The sequence below is a fragment of the Leucoraja erinacea genome, chromosome 30 (assembly GCF_028641065.1).
Source record: "Leucoraja erinacea ecotype New England chromosome 30, Leri_hhj_1, whole genome shotgun sequence".
NCBI lineage: Eukaryota > Metazoa > Chordata > Chondrichthyes > Rajiformes > Rajidae > Leucoraja > Leucoraja erinaceus.
In genome coordinates, this window is record NC_073406.1 from 10,887,507 (window position 1) to 10,903,754 (window position 16,248).

General features: G+C 42.4%; 1 protein-coding gene across 5 annotated transcripts in view; it reads left to right on the forward strand.

Moving 5' to 3' along the window:
* cep104 (centrosomal protein 104) overlaps nucleotides 1-16,248 on the forward strand; it is an 83,677-nt gene that overhangs the window by 21,942 nt on the left and 45,487 nt on the right. For all 5 annotated transcript variants that reach the window (XM_055659400.1, XM_055659398.1, XM_055659399.1 and 2 more), the window contains 6 exons: nucleotides 1,785-1,861; nucleotides 2,959-3,127; nucleotides 4,005-4,160; nucleotides 6,092-6,319; nucleotides 7,090-7,311; nucleotides 10,061-10,228. In XM_055659400.1, the coding sequence (XP_055515375.1) occupies nucleotides 1,785-1,861; nucleotides 2,959-3,127; nucleotides 4,005-4,160; nucleotides 6,092-6,319; nucleotides 7,090-7,311; nucleotides 10,061-10,228 (1,020 nt within the window). The remainder of the gene's footprint in view (nucleotides 1-1,784; nucleotides 1,862-2,958; nucleotides 3,128-4,004; nucleotides 4,161-6,091; nucleotides 6,320-7,089; nucleotides 7,312-10,060; nucleotides 10,229-16,248) is intronic.

Sequence of the window (16,248 nt, forward strand, 5' to 3'; positions counted from 1 at the left end):
TTGTGCGGGGCTCCGAAAATCCTGCACTGTCCGAAAATTCCGCGCGCCAACGGCCTGTCGGCCCGCAGGCGCATTGAGGGCGTACGCAGCGTCTTGACGGCGTACGCCTAGCGCGTGGTGTTGCGCGATGACGTCACCACCCGGCGTGCTGTTGCGTGATGACGTCACCGCCCAGCTGATTGGTGAGTATGATGTCAGGACCATGCAGGCACAACTCCATACGCCTCCGCGGTTCGAAGTGGGACCGGCCCCGCGCGGCCGTACGCCTCAAGCAACCACGTTTGGATGCGCTAGACGCATGCAATCGCATGCTGGTGGGACAGGCCCTTAATTCATGTGATTCTTTGCTCTGTCTTCAGGGTAAATGTATATTAGTTTGGAAGTGGAGGAGAAAATCTATATACCAAATGTGGTCTTAAGAAAAGCCCTCTCTAGGTTTCATTATTCTAGTATTAAAGGCCAGTGTACAATTGGCTGCCTACAATACTTGCAAGTTAACTATATTAAATATACAATCTGACAAATTCTTCTGAATATCACCATCTTATTTTAAAAATATCCTTCTTGCCTAACGGTTATTTTTGTCACATCTTCTTGTTTCCTCTGCCACCACTTTGACATGTATCTAATCAGTCCATAGTCCTTCAGATTCAGTGCATCTGACTCACTAAATGTTCACTTATTGTCAATACAGATTGATGCATTACACATTTTTCCATCTTTCATTGACATAATTTTTGTATTCCATAAAGTTAGTATTCCATTCTGTAAATAGATAAAAAAAAAGATAAATTATCTATCATCAGCCTTGTGTCCTCTCTTTCCCCCCCACCCCTGCATATTTTTGAATGTCGTATGAAAATCCAAGGAAAAAAATCTTTCTGCCATAACGTGTTTCCACAATGTGAAATGAATATAATGTGATTGATGAATTAGGAAGCACTATTTGCATTATGCAGCCCTGACTGGTTGTAGCATAGAACATATCCATGTTGAGCCCCGGAAACTGGAGAACAACTTAATGTTACGTTGGAAATTATTTGGCAAGAAAACACTGCCCTCGGGGGTGGGGGAGCAGCAACAGTCTTGAGAGAAAAATTTGTAACCTAGCGCCAATAATCTTATTGTCTCAAGAATCTAAGCTGCTAGTTTCACGGCGGGTGGACATTAAAATTGACAAGCAATCTTTTCTATTTGGCACTTGTTTAATGATCCTCAATTCAACAACGTAACATAGTGTTTTAGCTTAATGAATTTTAGTTATAAAAAATACCATAATTTTTGTGAAGCCGGAGGCAAAATAACTTATTGCCAGTCTAAATCTCTGTAGCCCCAACCCTTTTCATTCCCATTGACTGGCTTGTTTTATAACCTATTTTTATGTGTGACATAGCTTAGGAACATAACTGTCACGTTATAGCAGAACTACCTGTACTTACGATAATAGAGAAGGCTATTCAGTTTGTGGATTCTCATCACAGCTGTCCCATCTATTCATTTTCCCATCATCTTATTCCCATGGTATCATGCAAATTATTCTCATGCCCAGCTTCCCCTTTTGAATTTTCCCTCCTACCTATCCAAGTGGTAACTTAAAAGTAGCAAATTAATCTACCAGCACGTCTTTGTAATGTGAAAGGAAGTGAGAGTGCCTGGCAGAGAGCTGTGTAGGCTTGTGGAGCAAGTACAAACTGCACACACAACTGAAATCACAATCTGTCAAGCGTACCTTTCTGTTCATCCTAACCAAATCTAATTCAAGGAATACTTTTTTTTCCTTGTAGCCCACTAAAGACAAATTGATTGATCATTACCTTGGATGTAGCCCAGATGATCCAGCACTCGATGGAACTTACATTGGGTAAGTAGTCATATATTTAAACAGTAAAATATCTTATGTGCATACAGCCTTGTGAGTGCTGTAAGGATTTTGCATGTTTTGATGAGGTTTCTGCAAACTCTAGAAGAGGTGTCATCTGTTCATTCCAGGATTCTAATCGAGTACATTCCTTCTGTGACCAGTCTATCCTCATTTAGATAAGGAGGCCAGAACAGTACACAGTTTTCCACGTGTAAGACCCTGTGTAATTGCAGTCAGAGATCTTTACCCTCATACTCAGATCCTCTTTTAATAAGCCAATATACAATTTGTTACCTTAATTGCTTGTTGCACCTATGTGTTGCCTTTCAGTTACAGCCTACTTTCTCCGCCTTTTCCTTTATTTTTCCCGCACCCCACCCCCCGACATCAGACTGAAGAGGGGTCTCGACCCGAAACACCGCCTATTCCTTCGCTCCATAGATGCTGCCTCACCCGCTGAGTTTCTCCAGCTTTTTTGTCTACCTTCGATTTTTCCAGCATCTGCAGTTCTTGCTTAAACATCATGTTGATCATTGATCACCCGTTCACGCTAGTTCTATGTTATCCCAATTACTCATCTACTCCCAACACACTGGGGGTAATTTACAGAACGAGTTAACCTACAAACCCGTGCATCTTTGGGATGTGGGAGGAAACCTGAGCACCTGAAGGAAACCCATGCAATCACAGGGAGAGCAAAAAGCAGGAATAGCTCCATATAGACAGCACCTCAGGTCAGGATCAAACCTGTATCTCTGGTGCTGTGAGGCAGCAGCTCTACCAGCTGTTCTTAACGGTTGGTATAAATTGTGAAGAATTCACTCGTGCATCACTCCACTGTGTACCCCATTTGTCACAGCCTGGCAAACTGAGAAAGATCTGTTTTTCCTGCTGTTTGCTTTTTGTTCAATAATCAATTAACAATCCATGTTAAGATTCGGAATCAGATTTGCAGTATTACCTACGACGGTCAACAATAACTGAGTTGCAACACTTCAACTTTGAACAACAGCAACATGTTATTTACTTTTATGGGGTTAATCTTCATAAACATTTTAAAAGTATAATTTATTCATGTTATCATTATTTGTTTTCAGTAAGTCAGAGGTTATCTCGCCCTTGGATGACCTAGCCTTTGATATGTACCAAGATCCTGAGGTGGCCCAAATAATACGTAAATTAGATGAAGAAAAACATGAAGCAGTTAAGCTTGAGCGCTATGACTTTGCAAAGAAACTTAAACAAGCTATTGCTGATCTTCAGAAGGTAAGATGTAATATTCAGATATTGTGCTCAATCTGTTTGTGGAGTAATTATATCAATGTCTATTTTGATTTACATATTAAACATTAAGATTTTACAGTCCCACTGTATTTGTTTTAGGAAGTTGGGAGAAATGCATCTGGGAGCAAAAAGACACTGCCTGAACTAAAGTTCCACCGTGGATACCATCATTTATGTATCTTGCAGGGTAGATTGTATTGCATTGTGTTATTGGGAGAACAAAAATTAGTTTGTAATGAGGCCATAATTATTATCCAAGATACTTTTCAAACCTAAAAGAAAGTCTATGTGGATAACATTCACTGCCTCATCAATCACCTTCATTGTCTCCTCAAAAATCTAAATCAAGATGCTACAAACATCAAAATAAAAATAAAACAACCAGATCACCTGACTGTTACCTTTTGTTAAGTATTTTTTCTTGGCTTAAAGTACAGATCTTTACTTTTGTTTTATAAGATACAAATATAGATGAAGATAGTCTTTCAGCACAATGTTACCTTACTTTTATGGATTACAATTTAGCTCTAACTAATCATTTGCTTCCCTGCACCAATACCTTTAGTGTTGCGTACTCTCAAAATTGTTAGACCAGGTAGTGAGTAATTATAGAAAAATGAATGTTTGAAAATGAAGTTGGATTTTGCTGAAAAACATACAGCCTTTAGAAGAAAAATAGAGTTTAGATTTTGGGTCAACAGCCTTTAATTGGAACCTTTGGAGAAATAAGAACCTGAAATTGTTACAAATTTATACATTTTATAACAAGGTTTAAAAAATGATTGTTTCATTTTATGATTTGGGAAAATTATTTATCGAAATGTTTTTTTTTTAATTTTCAAGTAATTGCTTTGTTCAGGTAGGTGAACGTCTAGGCCGTTATGAGGTGGAAAAACGATGTGCAATAGAGAAAGAGGACTATGATCTGGCAAAGCAGAAGAAACTGCAAATGGATGATTATAGGATGAAAGTTTACAAGCAATTGGAGCTACATAACCTTTTAGACATGGGAATGGTCAGTATACATTTTGCTCACAAAGTATTTTGAATTTTGCCAATATCTTTTCTGGCATGTGAATTGGCTCCTTAAGATTGTTTGTCATTCAACCTGATATCGACTTAATTTTCCTACTGGTAAGTGTTTGTAAAGGAAATGAACAGGAAATGAAAGGAAAAATGGTGAGCACTTTCACAGTTTTTCTACTGTGAATTCAGGTGGGAAAAAAAAAGTTCAGGGTTTATTTCAAACCTCATTCTCTCTCTTCTCTTTTTATAGATAGATAGATAGAATTTTATTTGCCACACAACCAGGGTCGGTGGTAATTGGGTTTGCCAGCAGCGGTACAGTAATAAAGAACACACAACCGCAATAAACATTTTACACAAACATCCCCCACAGCATTCATCACTGTGGTGGAAGGCACAGAGCTTGGTCAGACCTCCTCCATTATCCCCCGTGGTCGGGACCTCCACCTCCGCAGCCGTTGCTGCGGGCGTCCAGATGGTAAAGGTCAAAGTCAAGGTAAGTCCAGGATCGGCTCTTCCCCATCGGAGACCGCGGCTTCAGGCTGGTGTAGGCCGCAGGCCGGCAGTCGAAGATTTCAGGTTCCCGCCGCGCCGCAGCAAGAAGCACCGCAGACCGCAGGGCCGATGGTCGAAGCTCCCCTCCAGGGGTGATGGTAAGTCCATGCCGGCCCCGCGGTAGAAGTTGGCCGCGGGCCGGCAGTGATGGCTTCTTCTTCCCCCGGGTCCCCCACGATGCCGCACCAGCTGGAGTTCTGCAGACCGCGGCTTCAGGCTGCTGGCAGCCCCGGGCCAGCGAAACGGAGTGCTCCCCTCCAGCGAGGGCTCACCCGCTTTGCGCCGAGAGTCCACACTGCGCCCGCCCCGGGCGCGTCGATCCTTGCTGTTAGGCCACGGGGGAGGCGACCTGGAAAAAGTCGCCTTTCCGTGGAGGAGGTGACCATAGCGGTTTCCCCCTTACCCCCCCACACCACCCCCCACACAAAACACACCGAGAAACATTAAAAAACATACTTTAAAACATACTAAAAAAATTAAAAAAGTTGAAAAAACTAACGCGCTACTGACAGGCTGCTGCCACTTCAGCGCCCCCTTCTTCTATATACTTCTTATGCAGAAGCTTTAACTGTTTTTATTTGTTTAGAATTAGCTTTATCTATTATTTGTTGTTGTGTAATATTTTCCCACTTTAACCTAATACAAAACCTTGCAACAGTAGAAGATTTTTAAAATTTCAGAAAGATTCGGACTCCTTTGGTTTGCCGTTGTCTCTTTCTTGTCTTCGAGTCTTTTTTTTCATCACTGGTGTATCTTTGAGAATTGTTTTTTCTGTCACTGTTTTTCTATCATATCTGTCCATAGTAGTCTGACTCGTGCTTCTGCAATACCTTTGTGTGGTTTAAGACCCAGGTTTCTCATTATCACGCTGAATGTGAAATCACTGATTAATCTTTTCTCATTACCACATCTAAAAGGTTTTTTTTCCCGGCTAGTTCTACAATGTGTTATTTCAGGAAACTCCTGAGCGTCATGTTTAAGTTGATGTGGTTTCTGTATCGTGGCAGTAACAATGCTCCAAAAGCATTTAATTGGCTATGAAATTAGAGTGGTATAATCCTGAATTGTAAGGAACATTATATAAATGTACAGTTTATGCTTTTGTTCTCTCTTTGGCGTTTCCTGACTGTTTTCTGAGCTGGTTGTACAATGAATTAGATCACACTTTAAGACTCGGGATAATTAACGTTGAACATTTCTATCTATTCTTTGGTTATTTGCTTACCCCGCAATTTAATTAGTTAGTCAAAGGCATGTGATTTAATATTATAGATTTTTATGGTTATGAAAGTAACCAAATTTTAACAAATGACTCCAGATTTGATAACATTTAGTTTGCACGTCAATAATGTTTTTACTGTCCAGATTCGAAAGCTTCCTGAGTTTCCTCTTGAACCAATGGATCACCCCAGTAGGCTTCAACAGGAACAGAAAGTTCTGGAAGTGGAATCCAATCGGTTATCTGATAAAGTCCATCTGCAAGAAATGCCTCTAGTAAATTCCAAACTACAACACCAAACTGCTGGAAAGCCAAAGTGGTCTCCTACACCACAGCCTTCTCCTGCACCACCTGTCAGGCTACCTTCTCCAAGGGTATGTTTATGCTTTAACAAATGTTTTAGTGACTGGCCTTTGAAGGCAGGAATGAAAATATTTAGTGTTTAAGAAGGAACTACAGATGCTGGAAAATCGAAGGTACACAAAAAAGCTGGAGAAACTCAGCGGGTGCAGCAGCATCTATGGAGCGAAGGAAATAGGCATCGTTTCGGGCCGAAACGTTGCCTATTTCCTTCGCTCCATAGATGCTGCTGCACCCGCTAAGTTTCTCCAGCTTTTTTGTGTACCAATGAAAATATTTACATTGGTTACGGTTGTTGATACACGATTACTGGAATTGCGGTCTTCATATTTCTATAAGAGAAATGTGACACGTTTGTGAGTTAACACTGTTGAAATTTTTAATACAGCAAGTACATTGAGAGACTGCCCACTGTGAAATACTTAAACATTTCAAAGGGAATTTTTCTTGACTGACTAATTTGTAGCTTGTGCATTAGCCTGGAAATTTTAACGTATTCTCTGCAGCTAAAATAGCATATTTAACTTTAAGCTGTGCTATTTTTTTCATTTAATTTCTAAACTCTAAACAAAGAGATTGCAAGCAGCTAGGGAAAGCGAAGGGATTAGAAACTAGATCTATGTTTGCGCTTATCTACCTGAATGATCTCTTGATGGCCAATAATGTTAAAAATATTTCCCTATCAAAACAGTTGAACAGCTGTTGAAAAGATACTTATATAATTGGGAAATCTGTAGGAAACTGACCATCACATTCCTGTTTTTTATTTCCTGTCCTTCCCCAGGTGGATACTGGCTCGCTTCCTTATGATGAGAGACCACTCCCAGCTCAAAGCAAGCCTTCAGAATTGGACAGTGATTCTCAACAAGACAGTAATGAGATGCCTGCTGTAAACACAGACACTTCACCTACATCAGGAAGTGGTATCACTGGAGAACCAGAGCCATTAACTGAGAAAGCTTTCAGAGAAGCTAGTTTCGCCATTGATTTATTTGGAGAGGCACTGGTGAGCAGTTCGACGTAATATATATATGCACTATCGGCTACTTGGAGGAAAATACAAGAATATTTTTTGAGGAAATGTGTTCTTTCAGAATCAGATTATACCTCTTTTCTTCACTGTGTTTGTTGCCAGTAGTAGTTCCGTTTCAATAAAAACTAGAATTTTCAGAAATACTTGGGTCAGGCAGCTTTCTGAAGAGAGAACCAGAATTGCATTTTTGGTGATTGATTCTTCATCAGAGATAGAAATAATTAAGGGCCTGTCCCACTTGGCCGCCATTTATGCTACCTGCTAGCGTGTGGGTAGCGCGGGATGGGCGCACGGAGTGGTGCGGAGGAGTGTGGAGTGGCGTGGTGGAGTGTGGACTTCGTCCTGCACGGAATCTTCGCGCGCCAATGGCCTGTCAAGCATGATGGCCAAAGTGGGACACCTCAAACAGCAGCAGAAGCAGGCAAACGATCGCCGAGCTCGGCCTGGGGCTCACGGCCGTTGCGGATCCGGATCCGTTCCTACTCCCAGAGTGGGGCCTAGACGATTGGAGATAGACACAAAATGCTGGAGTAGCTCAGCGGGACCGGCAGCAGCTCTGGAGAGAATCAATGGGTGACGTTTCGGGTCGAGACCCTTCTTCAGACTGAAGAAGAGTCTCGACCCGAAACATCATCCGTTCCTTCTCTCCAGATATGCTGCCGGTCCCGCTGAGCTACTCCTGCATTTTGTGTCTATCTTCAAATGACGTCACGCGCTCCAGATGGCTGTGCGGACGCATGATGATGCGTGCGATAGTCGCGCGTCAGTCACTACCAGCCTGTCGTGTAAATGACGGCCAATTGGGACAGGCCCTTCAGAAATAAAAATCTTTGTTGCAGCAAAAGCTGGCAGGGTAAGAACAAAGGAATCAGGTGAGCCAGAGTTGCATTGGAAATAAAATTGAAACAGATTTTGGATAGTGCTTTGAAGATTAATTGGAACAGATGAGTGGACACTACTTGAGATTATAAGGCAAAGAGATAAGAAATAGCATGAAATTAGAAGTAGGTGGACTTTGTGATGAGAGTATATGAAACTTTTGACACAGTAGAAAGGGAAAATAAGGCCACTGATAGTTTCAGGCAATCACTGATCACAGGTAGGAAACTATATACAATTTAGAAGCATTATTTTTGATTCCGCTTTCAGATTTTTCCATTTTGCTTTTGTATTTACTTAGTGGTTAAAATATATGACATTGAGGTGGATTTTAATATTCATGTCCTAGGTTCACTGATGACTAAGCATTTCCAAACTTTCTTCCCTCTGAGATGCTCTGGTAACAAATGCAAAACTGCCAATGACTACTCCATCGGTACTGTACAGTTCATGTACTCTGTATTTATATGCTCTCAAAATCGAATAGCTTTGAGGTTCTACTGACTGGATTTACATGGCCGGTCATCACGCATATAGATCCTTACTCTTCTCATTTTCCTAAGGATATCCTCCAACCAAATATTGGCATAATTTGCGTGACAAATAGTCTGATTCCTTTGTTTTTGCCTGAGGAAGGCTAGAATTTGGAGTGGTTGTCTCTTCTAGAAATTATGATAATTATATAAAGAGTACAAGTATGGATCACTGAGAAACATTCAGCATATTGTGTCTAAAACTCTTCAATTTGGTGGTGGTGGTCTGATTTTGCCAGATTAGCAGACTTTCTGGGTATTGGATGTTACTTCAATTAACACGCAAACATAGTTTTATTTCACATGACATGTCGTACTCTCTTGTGAAACCAGTGATTTTAAACAATGGAGGAAATGACAAGAGCTTGGGACCTTGGCTCCACTGCAAATCTATATTCTGGTGTTCTGCATCCTATCCTAACCAGCCTCAAACCCACCCCATAGACCATAGGGTAAACACAAAATGCTTGAGTAACTCAGCGGGACAGGCAGCATATCTGGAGAGAAGGAATGCGTGACGTTTCGGGTCTTACTGTACATTTTTACTGTATTGTAACCTCAAGATCTGAAATTTTCTAATATTGTACACAATGCTACTGGTTCCATTGTTATGGAGACTGTTTTTCGATACCACTTTTACAGTTGGCACAGAAGTGGTATTAATATGGCTTTATTATTGTCATGTGTACTGCCATGAAATGAAATGCTTTGTTTGCATGGTACCCAGTTAAATCATGCCATACGTGAATAGAATCAAGGAATACACAACTACGCAGAGTAGTGCAAACAAAAAAATGCCAGAATGCAGCATATAGTTTTACAGCGTTACACCATTACAGAGATATTGTGCATAAAAACAGTTCACGGTCTGCATTGAGGTAGGTTGCGAGATGGGAACACTAGCTTATGGGAGACTATTCAGTAGTCTGATAAGAGTAGGGAAGAATCTCTTTCCGAATCTGGCTTTCAAGCTTTTGCATTTTCTGCCCGAAGGAAGAGGGAATGACCAGGGTATAAATTACTGCTTTCTCGAGGCAGAGTGAAGTGTAGATGAAGTCAATGCAGGATGGGGATGCTGGTTTGTGTGAAGGGCTGGGCTACATCCATAACTCTGCAATTGCTTGGCATCTTGGGCCAAAGTAAGCTGTGATGAAAACCGAGAGAATGCTTTCTAGGGTGCATCTATAGAAGTTGGGAAGAGTAGTTGGAGAATGACGCAGTAGCAGAATTTTCAATCTGATCAAGATTTCCATTGAACTCATTCAAATATCTTATGTGGATTTCTGATCAATTTTTTTTATTGGTTATAGGTGGCTGGTGCCTATTCAAAAACTTGGTCGTACAGGGAAGATGCTTTGCTGGCTGTTTATAAAAAGCTTTCCACTGTTTCTGATGATATTTCCAAGGACGAGCTAAAGAATATGTTACGAGCTGCAATCTTCCTTGTTCGTAAAGCTATTAAAGACAAAGTATCATCGGTAAGTTATGAACAATGAACCTGTACTTTCTCCAGTTTAAATTGATTTTGTAATGCCTTCACCAATTATTTTCCAATGCATTTACAAGCAAGTATATTTTACAATCACAAAAGCAAATTATTTGAGCAGGATGATAGCTGCTCCCAAACATTTACACTCTAGCATTTATACATTGATTTCCAACAGGAGTAAGATCAGAAATGGAATATAGAAGCAACATGGCTGAAATAGTCTCTTAGTCAGCTCTGCCATTCAGTAGGTGTCATTGGGCTTTGTTGTTGGAATAACCTAACTCACGCACAGTGATTTTTATTAGACTTTTATTAGTATTATATTACAGCATGGGTAACTTCATCTTAACACATAACTCTAGACGGGGAAGAAAAGGAAGAGAGACTTTTTATTAAACAAGTGGGCGGAGCTATAGTATGACATAACATGAGTGACACACTGATCTACATCCTCCCTCTTAAAGAATTAAACGTCAGTACAAAACCATTGATATGCATAGCAATTGATAATATGCTGGAGGAAAGTCGAACATAGCCCGGGTACTTCACGGTGGGCTTGCAAACGCGGCCAGCACGTGTGCGATATAAACCATCTCCGTTTTTAGCCACCGGGGACAGAGTCGGTGGCTTGACTGGTGGTGGAGATTGAAACAGCATCCCCGGTGATGAAACAGGGGACTTTGGCACAGGCGTAGGAGGTGTCGCTATTGGCAGAGCAGTGGTTTCAGAAGTGGGTTGTTGTGCTGGTACAGGCGGACCGATGCCGCTGGACGTGGACGGAAGTACACTTGTACGGTCTGGATATTACGGAGGTAGAGCCATTCACAGGCAGGATATGCTGTCATGTCTGTAGGTGCCGCCATCAGCACTGACCAAATAAGAGCGTGGCTCAGAGGGAGTTCCAGAAATTACATGACCTTTGTCAGTTTGCAAACTAACCACCTGCCCCTTGGTTAATGGTGGCAGCGGCCTGCGTTTTTGTTATACCATTGGTCTCCAATTGGAGGCATGGGTTCGAATCCCACTTCTGACACTATGTCATTGGGCTTTGTTGTTTGAATAACTTAACTCATGCACAGTGATTAAGATCCAAATAGTTTTATTGGTATTAAAGCATAGGTAACTTCATCTTAACACATAACTCTAGACTGGGGAAGAAAGAGAAGAGAGGCTTTATATTAAACAAGTGGGTGTGCCTCATAACATGAGTGACACTGATATACAGTAGGATAATGAATGATCCTATCTAAACTCCAATAAATTTGAATGCTTTGGTATCCTAACTATTTGATAGTCTTGAATTAACATCAATGACCTTCTGTCGATGAGCATTGAAAAGCTTTAAAATATGCAGTATAAAAATCATCTCTTCTAATGGCCAACTCCTTATCCTGAGATGACTACTCGTGAAGATAGCCTACAAAGGAAGGAAAAGAAGCAGGGTGACTGGGATAATGGGGGAAATGTTTGCACAGCGAGGTGGGAGTATTACTCAAACTTGACAAATTCATTATTGATACCATTGGGTTGCAAGCTAATCAAGTTGAATATGAGATGCTGTTCTTGCAGTTTGCATGGGGCCTCGCTCTCTCAATGGAGGTGGCCAACGGCAGAAAGGTTAATATAGGAAGAGGAGTTAAAATGTGTAGCAGCAGGGACACCCAACAGGCCTTGGCAGACAGAGTATAGATGTTCGGCAAAACAGTAATTTAGTCTGTGCTTGGTTCCTCCGATATAACGGAGACCACATCAAGTGCACCAATTGCAGTTGACGAAGTTGGAAGAGATGCACGTGAAACTCAGACTCACCTGGAGGGCTGTTGGGGATGTTGAGTTCTCCATATTCCTAGCTAGAGGAATTGACATCTCTGCTTGGTAGTCCGTAAAATTGACATGTTAAACAGTAGTATTGTAGTGCGGTGATAAACCCGAAATGAAGGCTAAGAGCCAGGTATTTTGGGAGGAATTTTATGACCGCGGCAGCAGAGACCCGACTCGCCCCCGGAGCAGCAGCAGCGGAGACCTGACTCGGCCCCGGAGCAGCGGCAGCGGAGACCTGACTCGGCCCCGGAGCAGCGGTAGTGGGACCTGACTCGGCCCCGGAGCAGCGGCAGCGGAGACCTGACTCGGAGCCGAAGCTGTGGCGGCGGCAGCGGAGACCCGACTCGGCCCCGGAGCAGCGGCAGCAGAGACCTGACTCGGCCCCGGAGCAGCGGCAGCGGAGACCTGACTCGGCCCCGGAGCAGCAGCAGTGGAGACCTGACTCGGCTCCGAAGCTGTGGCGGCGGCAGCGGAGACCCGACTCGGCCTCAGAGCGGCAACGGAGACCCGACTCGGCCCCGGAGCAGCGGCAGCGGAGACCTGACTCGGCCCCGGAGCAGCGGCAGCGGAGACCTGACTCGGCCCCGGAGCAGCGGCAGCGGAGACCTGACTCGGCCCTGGAGCAGCGGCAGCGGGACCTGACTCGGCCCCGGAGCAGCGGCAACGGCAGCGGAGACCTGACTCGGCCCCGGAGCAGCGGCAGCGGAGATCCGACTCGGCCCTGAAGCTGTGGCGGCGGCAGCGACCACCCGCGGAGTTTGAACCGTCGCCTCGGCGCAGAGGGAGAACAAAGAGGGAAGAGACAGAGACTTTAAGATTTTGCCTTCCACCACAGTGAGGAGGTGTTTGGGGAACTGGTGGATGTTAAATTTGTGTTGATTGTGTCTTTTTGTCATTTTTTTAATTATGACTGCAGGGAAACAAAATTTCGTTCAGACAGAAAGGTCTGAATGACAATAAATGAATCTAATCTAATCTAAAGATGTTGTTCTCTTGTCCAGTTGGGTCTGCAAGAGAGCAATCACGCTTAAACCCCTGCGCCCTTTATCCCTGTAGCTAAGGGCCGCCCCTGGACTAGCCCATTCCCGTGCCGAGGGGTTAGATAGAGGAAAGGCCTGATGGTCCTTGGGAGCCGCCACAGTATAATATATTTTCTGGTGCTCTTCGGACTCCTTGCTCTACACCCTGCTTGCTTTCCAGATCATGGGTTGCCGTCTACACTAATAACCAAGCCAGATGCCAATCATTTGGATGCTAGATTTTGAGTTTTACTGGTCTCTTCATACCCCTGAGGGTGGATATTTATGATCTAAAAGCTAAGTAGCTGCTAATTCCATGAGAGTGACCTGGAAAATAATGTGGGAGGATTTTTTCTAAGTGACTGCAGGCATCTCCTACAATATTGTGGAGGGGATGAGGTTATGGGGGGTGCATTCCTAGAAAACAGTCCATATAGCAACCTTCTGGATCAATCAATATAGTAAGCTTCTGTAAATTTATTTCAAATACTTTTTTCACAGAAATGTTGTAAGAAGAATTTGTTTTGCCTTACATTTTTGGGTAGTGATTAATTAATTTTTTAAGGTGGAATGCTCCTTACCATTGTTTACTGGAGTTGATTGTACTTAGAATTTTACAATTGCCACTAGAGTGCAGCAAAGTACTAGCTTCATGATGCCAAACCAAGATTTATTCATGAGATGCCAGGAACTGCAGATGCTGGTTTATACAAAAAAAAAGGCAGTGCTGTAGTAACTCGGCGAGTCAGGTGGCATCTCTGGAGAACATCTCTGGCAAAATGTTTAAAGGAAACATTTGGACAGGTACATTGTTAATCATTTTAATTCCTCTTTCCATTCCCATGCTGACCTTTCTGTCCCGGGCCTCCTCCGTTGCCAGAATGAGGCCACATGCAAACTGGAGTAACAGTTCAATTTGTAGCTTATAACCCAATGGTAGAACGTTGGATTCTGCAAGGTTACTTAATAAAATCTCTATTCCACTTCCCCAATCTTCTCTCCCTCCCCCATGCCTTCCTTGTGCCCCACGGGGACTTGCATCCATTTCTTTCTCCTCCCCTGTCACCTACATTCCTCCCTCTAGCCTCATAATTTGCAACTCTTCCATCTTTATCTCATGCCTTTAGACTGGTCTAGTCTTTGTTCAACCAGCCGCTTATCCAAACCTCATCCTCGCCTGTATCTACCTGACACATTCCAGACTTTGTCCTGCCCCACCTCTCTTCCAGGTTTCTTCTCCCCCCCCCCACCACCACCACCACCACCATCCATCCAAAATCAGTCTGAAGAAGGGTACCGACCCGAAACTACACCTATCCATGTTCTCCAGATATGTCGCCTAGCCCACGAGTTATTCCAGCACTTTGTGTCAATTTCTACAGGGAAGAATCACTGACTGTTGACTCTGAAAACTGTCTGAAAGACTGGTTGCATTCTTCTCTCCTTGCAGAAAGATTAATAAACATGAAATCCATGGTTGTGCTGTTCATAGGACTTGTGGTTTTCTGGATTATTGTGCACAATGTAACTTTTATATCAGAAGTAGTCCAATTTCAAAAAAGGCTTATGATGCCAAGAAAGCAGAAGGATTTAGGTCGTTCTGTTGCAGTATGTGGACACGGACATACTTTTACCAGTCCTGCCTACTGAAAATAAGCCGTATTTGCTTTCAGTTGGAGAATTAAATTTACTGATGTCACCATGATTATAAAGTTTTAGATGTCTAAATTGTTCTAAATTTATGGGACTGCATGTGAAATTATGATGAAAGGGGTAAACATTTTAAATGTGATTGCCATATTGTCTTTATCTTGATTCAGCATTGAAGTTTTTCCTTGCTTTATTTCTTAGAATGAATTGAATCCTTAAATATTTTATTGCATCAGAAGCTTTGCAATTGACCAATTATTTTGCACTTGTCATTGTAGTTTGAGATGTTAACAATTTTTTTACCAACATATATATAATTCTAGCTGCCAATGCACCTTTCTAATTTCAAATAGTTAACCTACAAATGTTGAACTCAAATTGAAAGATGTTTTTATAATCCACTATGTCTTGGCAGCAGCATTAATGCAACAGTGCCGCTGCTGCCAAGATAGTTGAATCTATTTATTTTTTGCTTTCATCTTTCACGTGTTTCAATGGAACACAATAGAAATTGCCTCATCACTAAATGCTGGTAGCAAGGGCAGGCATTGCTATGCTGTAAGGGCAGACTGTCCTGTGGTAAACTGTCGATTGATTTTTATGTTCCATTATTCCTATCATTTCTCATCAATCTTTTTGAGATTCTATAACCTACCTCCTGCTGATCTGACCTGGAAGGTAAACAATCCACTCCTGATATTTCTCTGGCCCAGCAGTGCAGGAATGGCTTGAGAACTTTGTAAGAAGTGCCAATCTTAAGCTTTTTACTTGTACCAATGTTTCAAACTATGCAATGAGGAATCAGACCTGCATTTGGTTTAATGTGTAGCATCACTTTTTTTCTAATGTTAATCAGCCGTGGTCACATTGAATGGCGGGTAGATTCTCTTGTCTTAATTCTATTCTCCACCGCTAAATAATTGGTTCTCTTAGTTTTAGTTTGGAGATACAGCGCGGAACCAGGCCCTTCGGCCCACCGAGTCCACGCCAACTAGCGATCCCCGCACATTAACACTATCCTACATACACTAGGGACAATTTACAATTAACTCCAATTAACCTACATACCTGTACGTCTTTGGAGTGTGGGAGGAAACCGAAGAACTCGGAGAAAACCCTTGCGGTCACAGGGAGAATGTACAAACTCCGGGTCTCAGGCGCTGTAAGCACTGTAAAAGGCAGCGACTCTACCGCTGCACCATCGTGCTGCCTAGCTGGGCTAGTTCCTTCAATGGCCTTTACTTTTGATTCCACAGCTGAATCTTGTGCATATACCAAAGTCCCCCAAATGTACTTAGCGTTGCAAAATTTGGGCTTTGAATGTGAATTTTAAATGTATGATACAACAATATGAATAGAGTCAGTTCTGCTACAAAGTTTGCTTTTTCATAAAACAGATTGGGTTGAACGTAGTTGATAAATTAGAGAACATTTTTTCCAATACGGGACAAATTACTTATAATGCATTTTCTATCGGGAATTAGAGTAGAAGTAACATTTGGAAATTGACTCGCAGTCT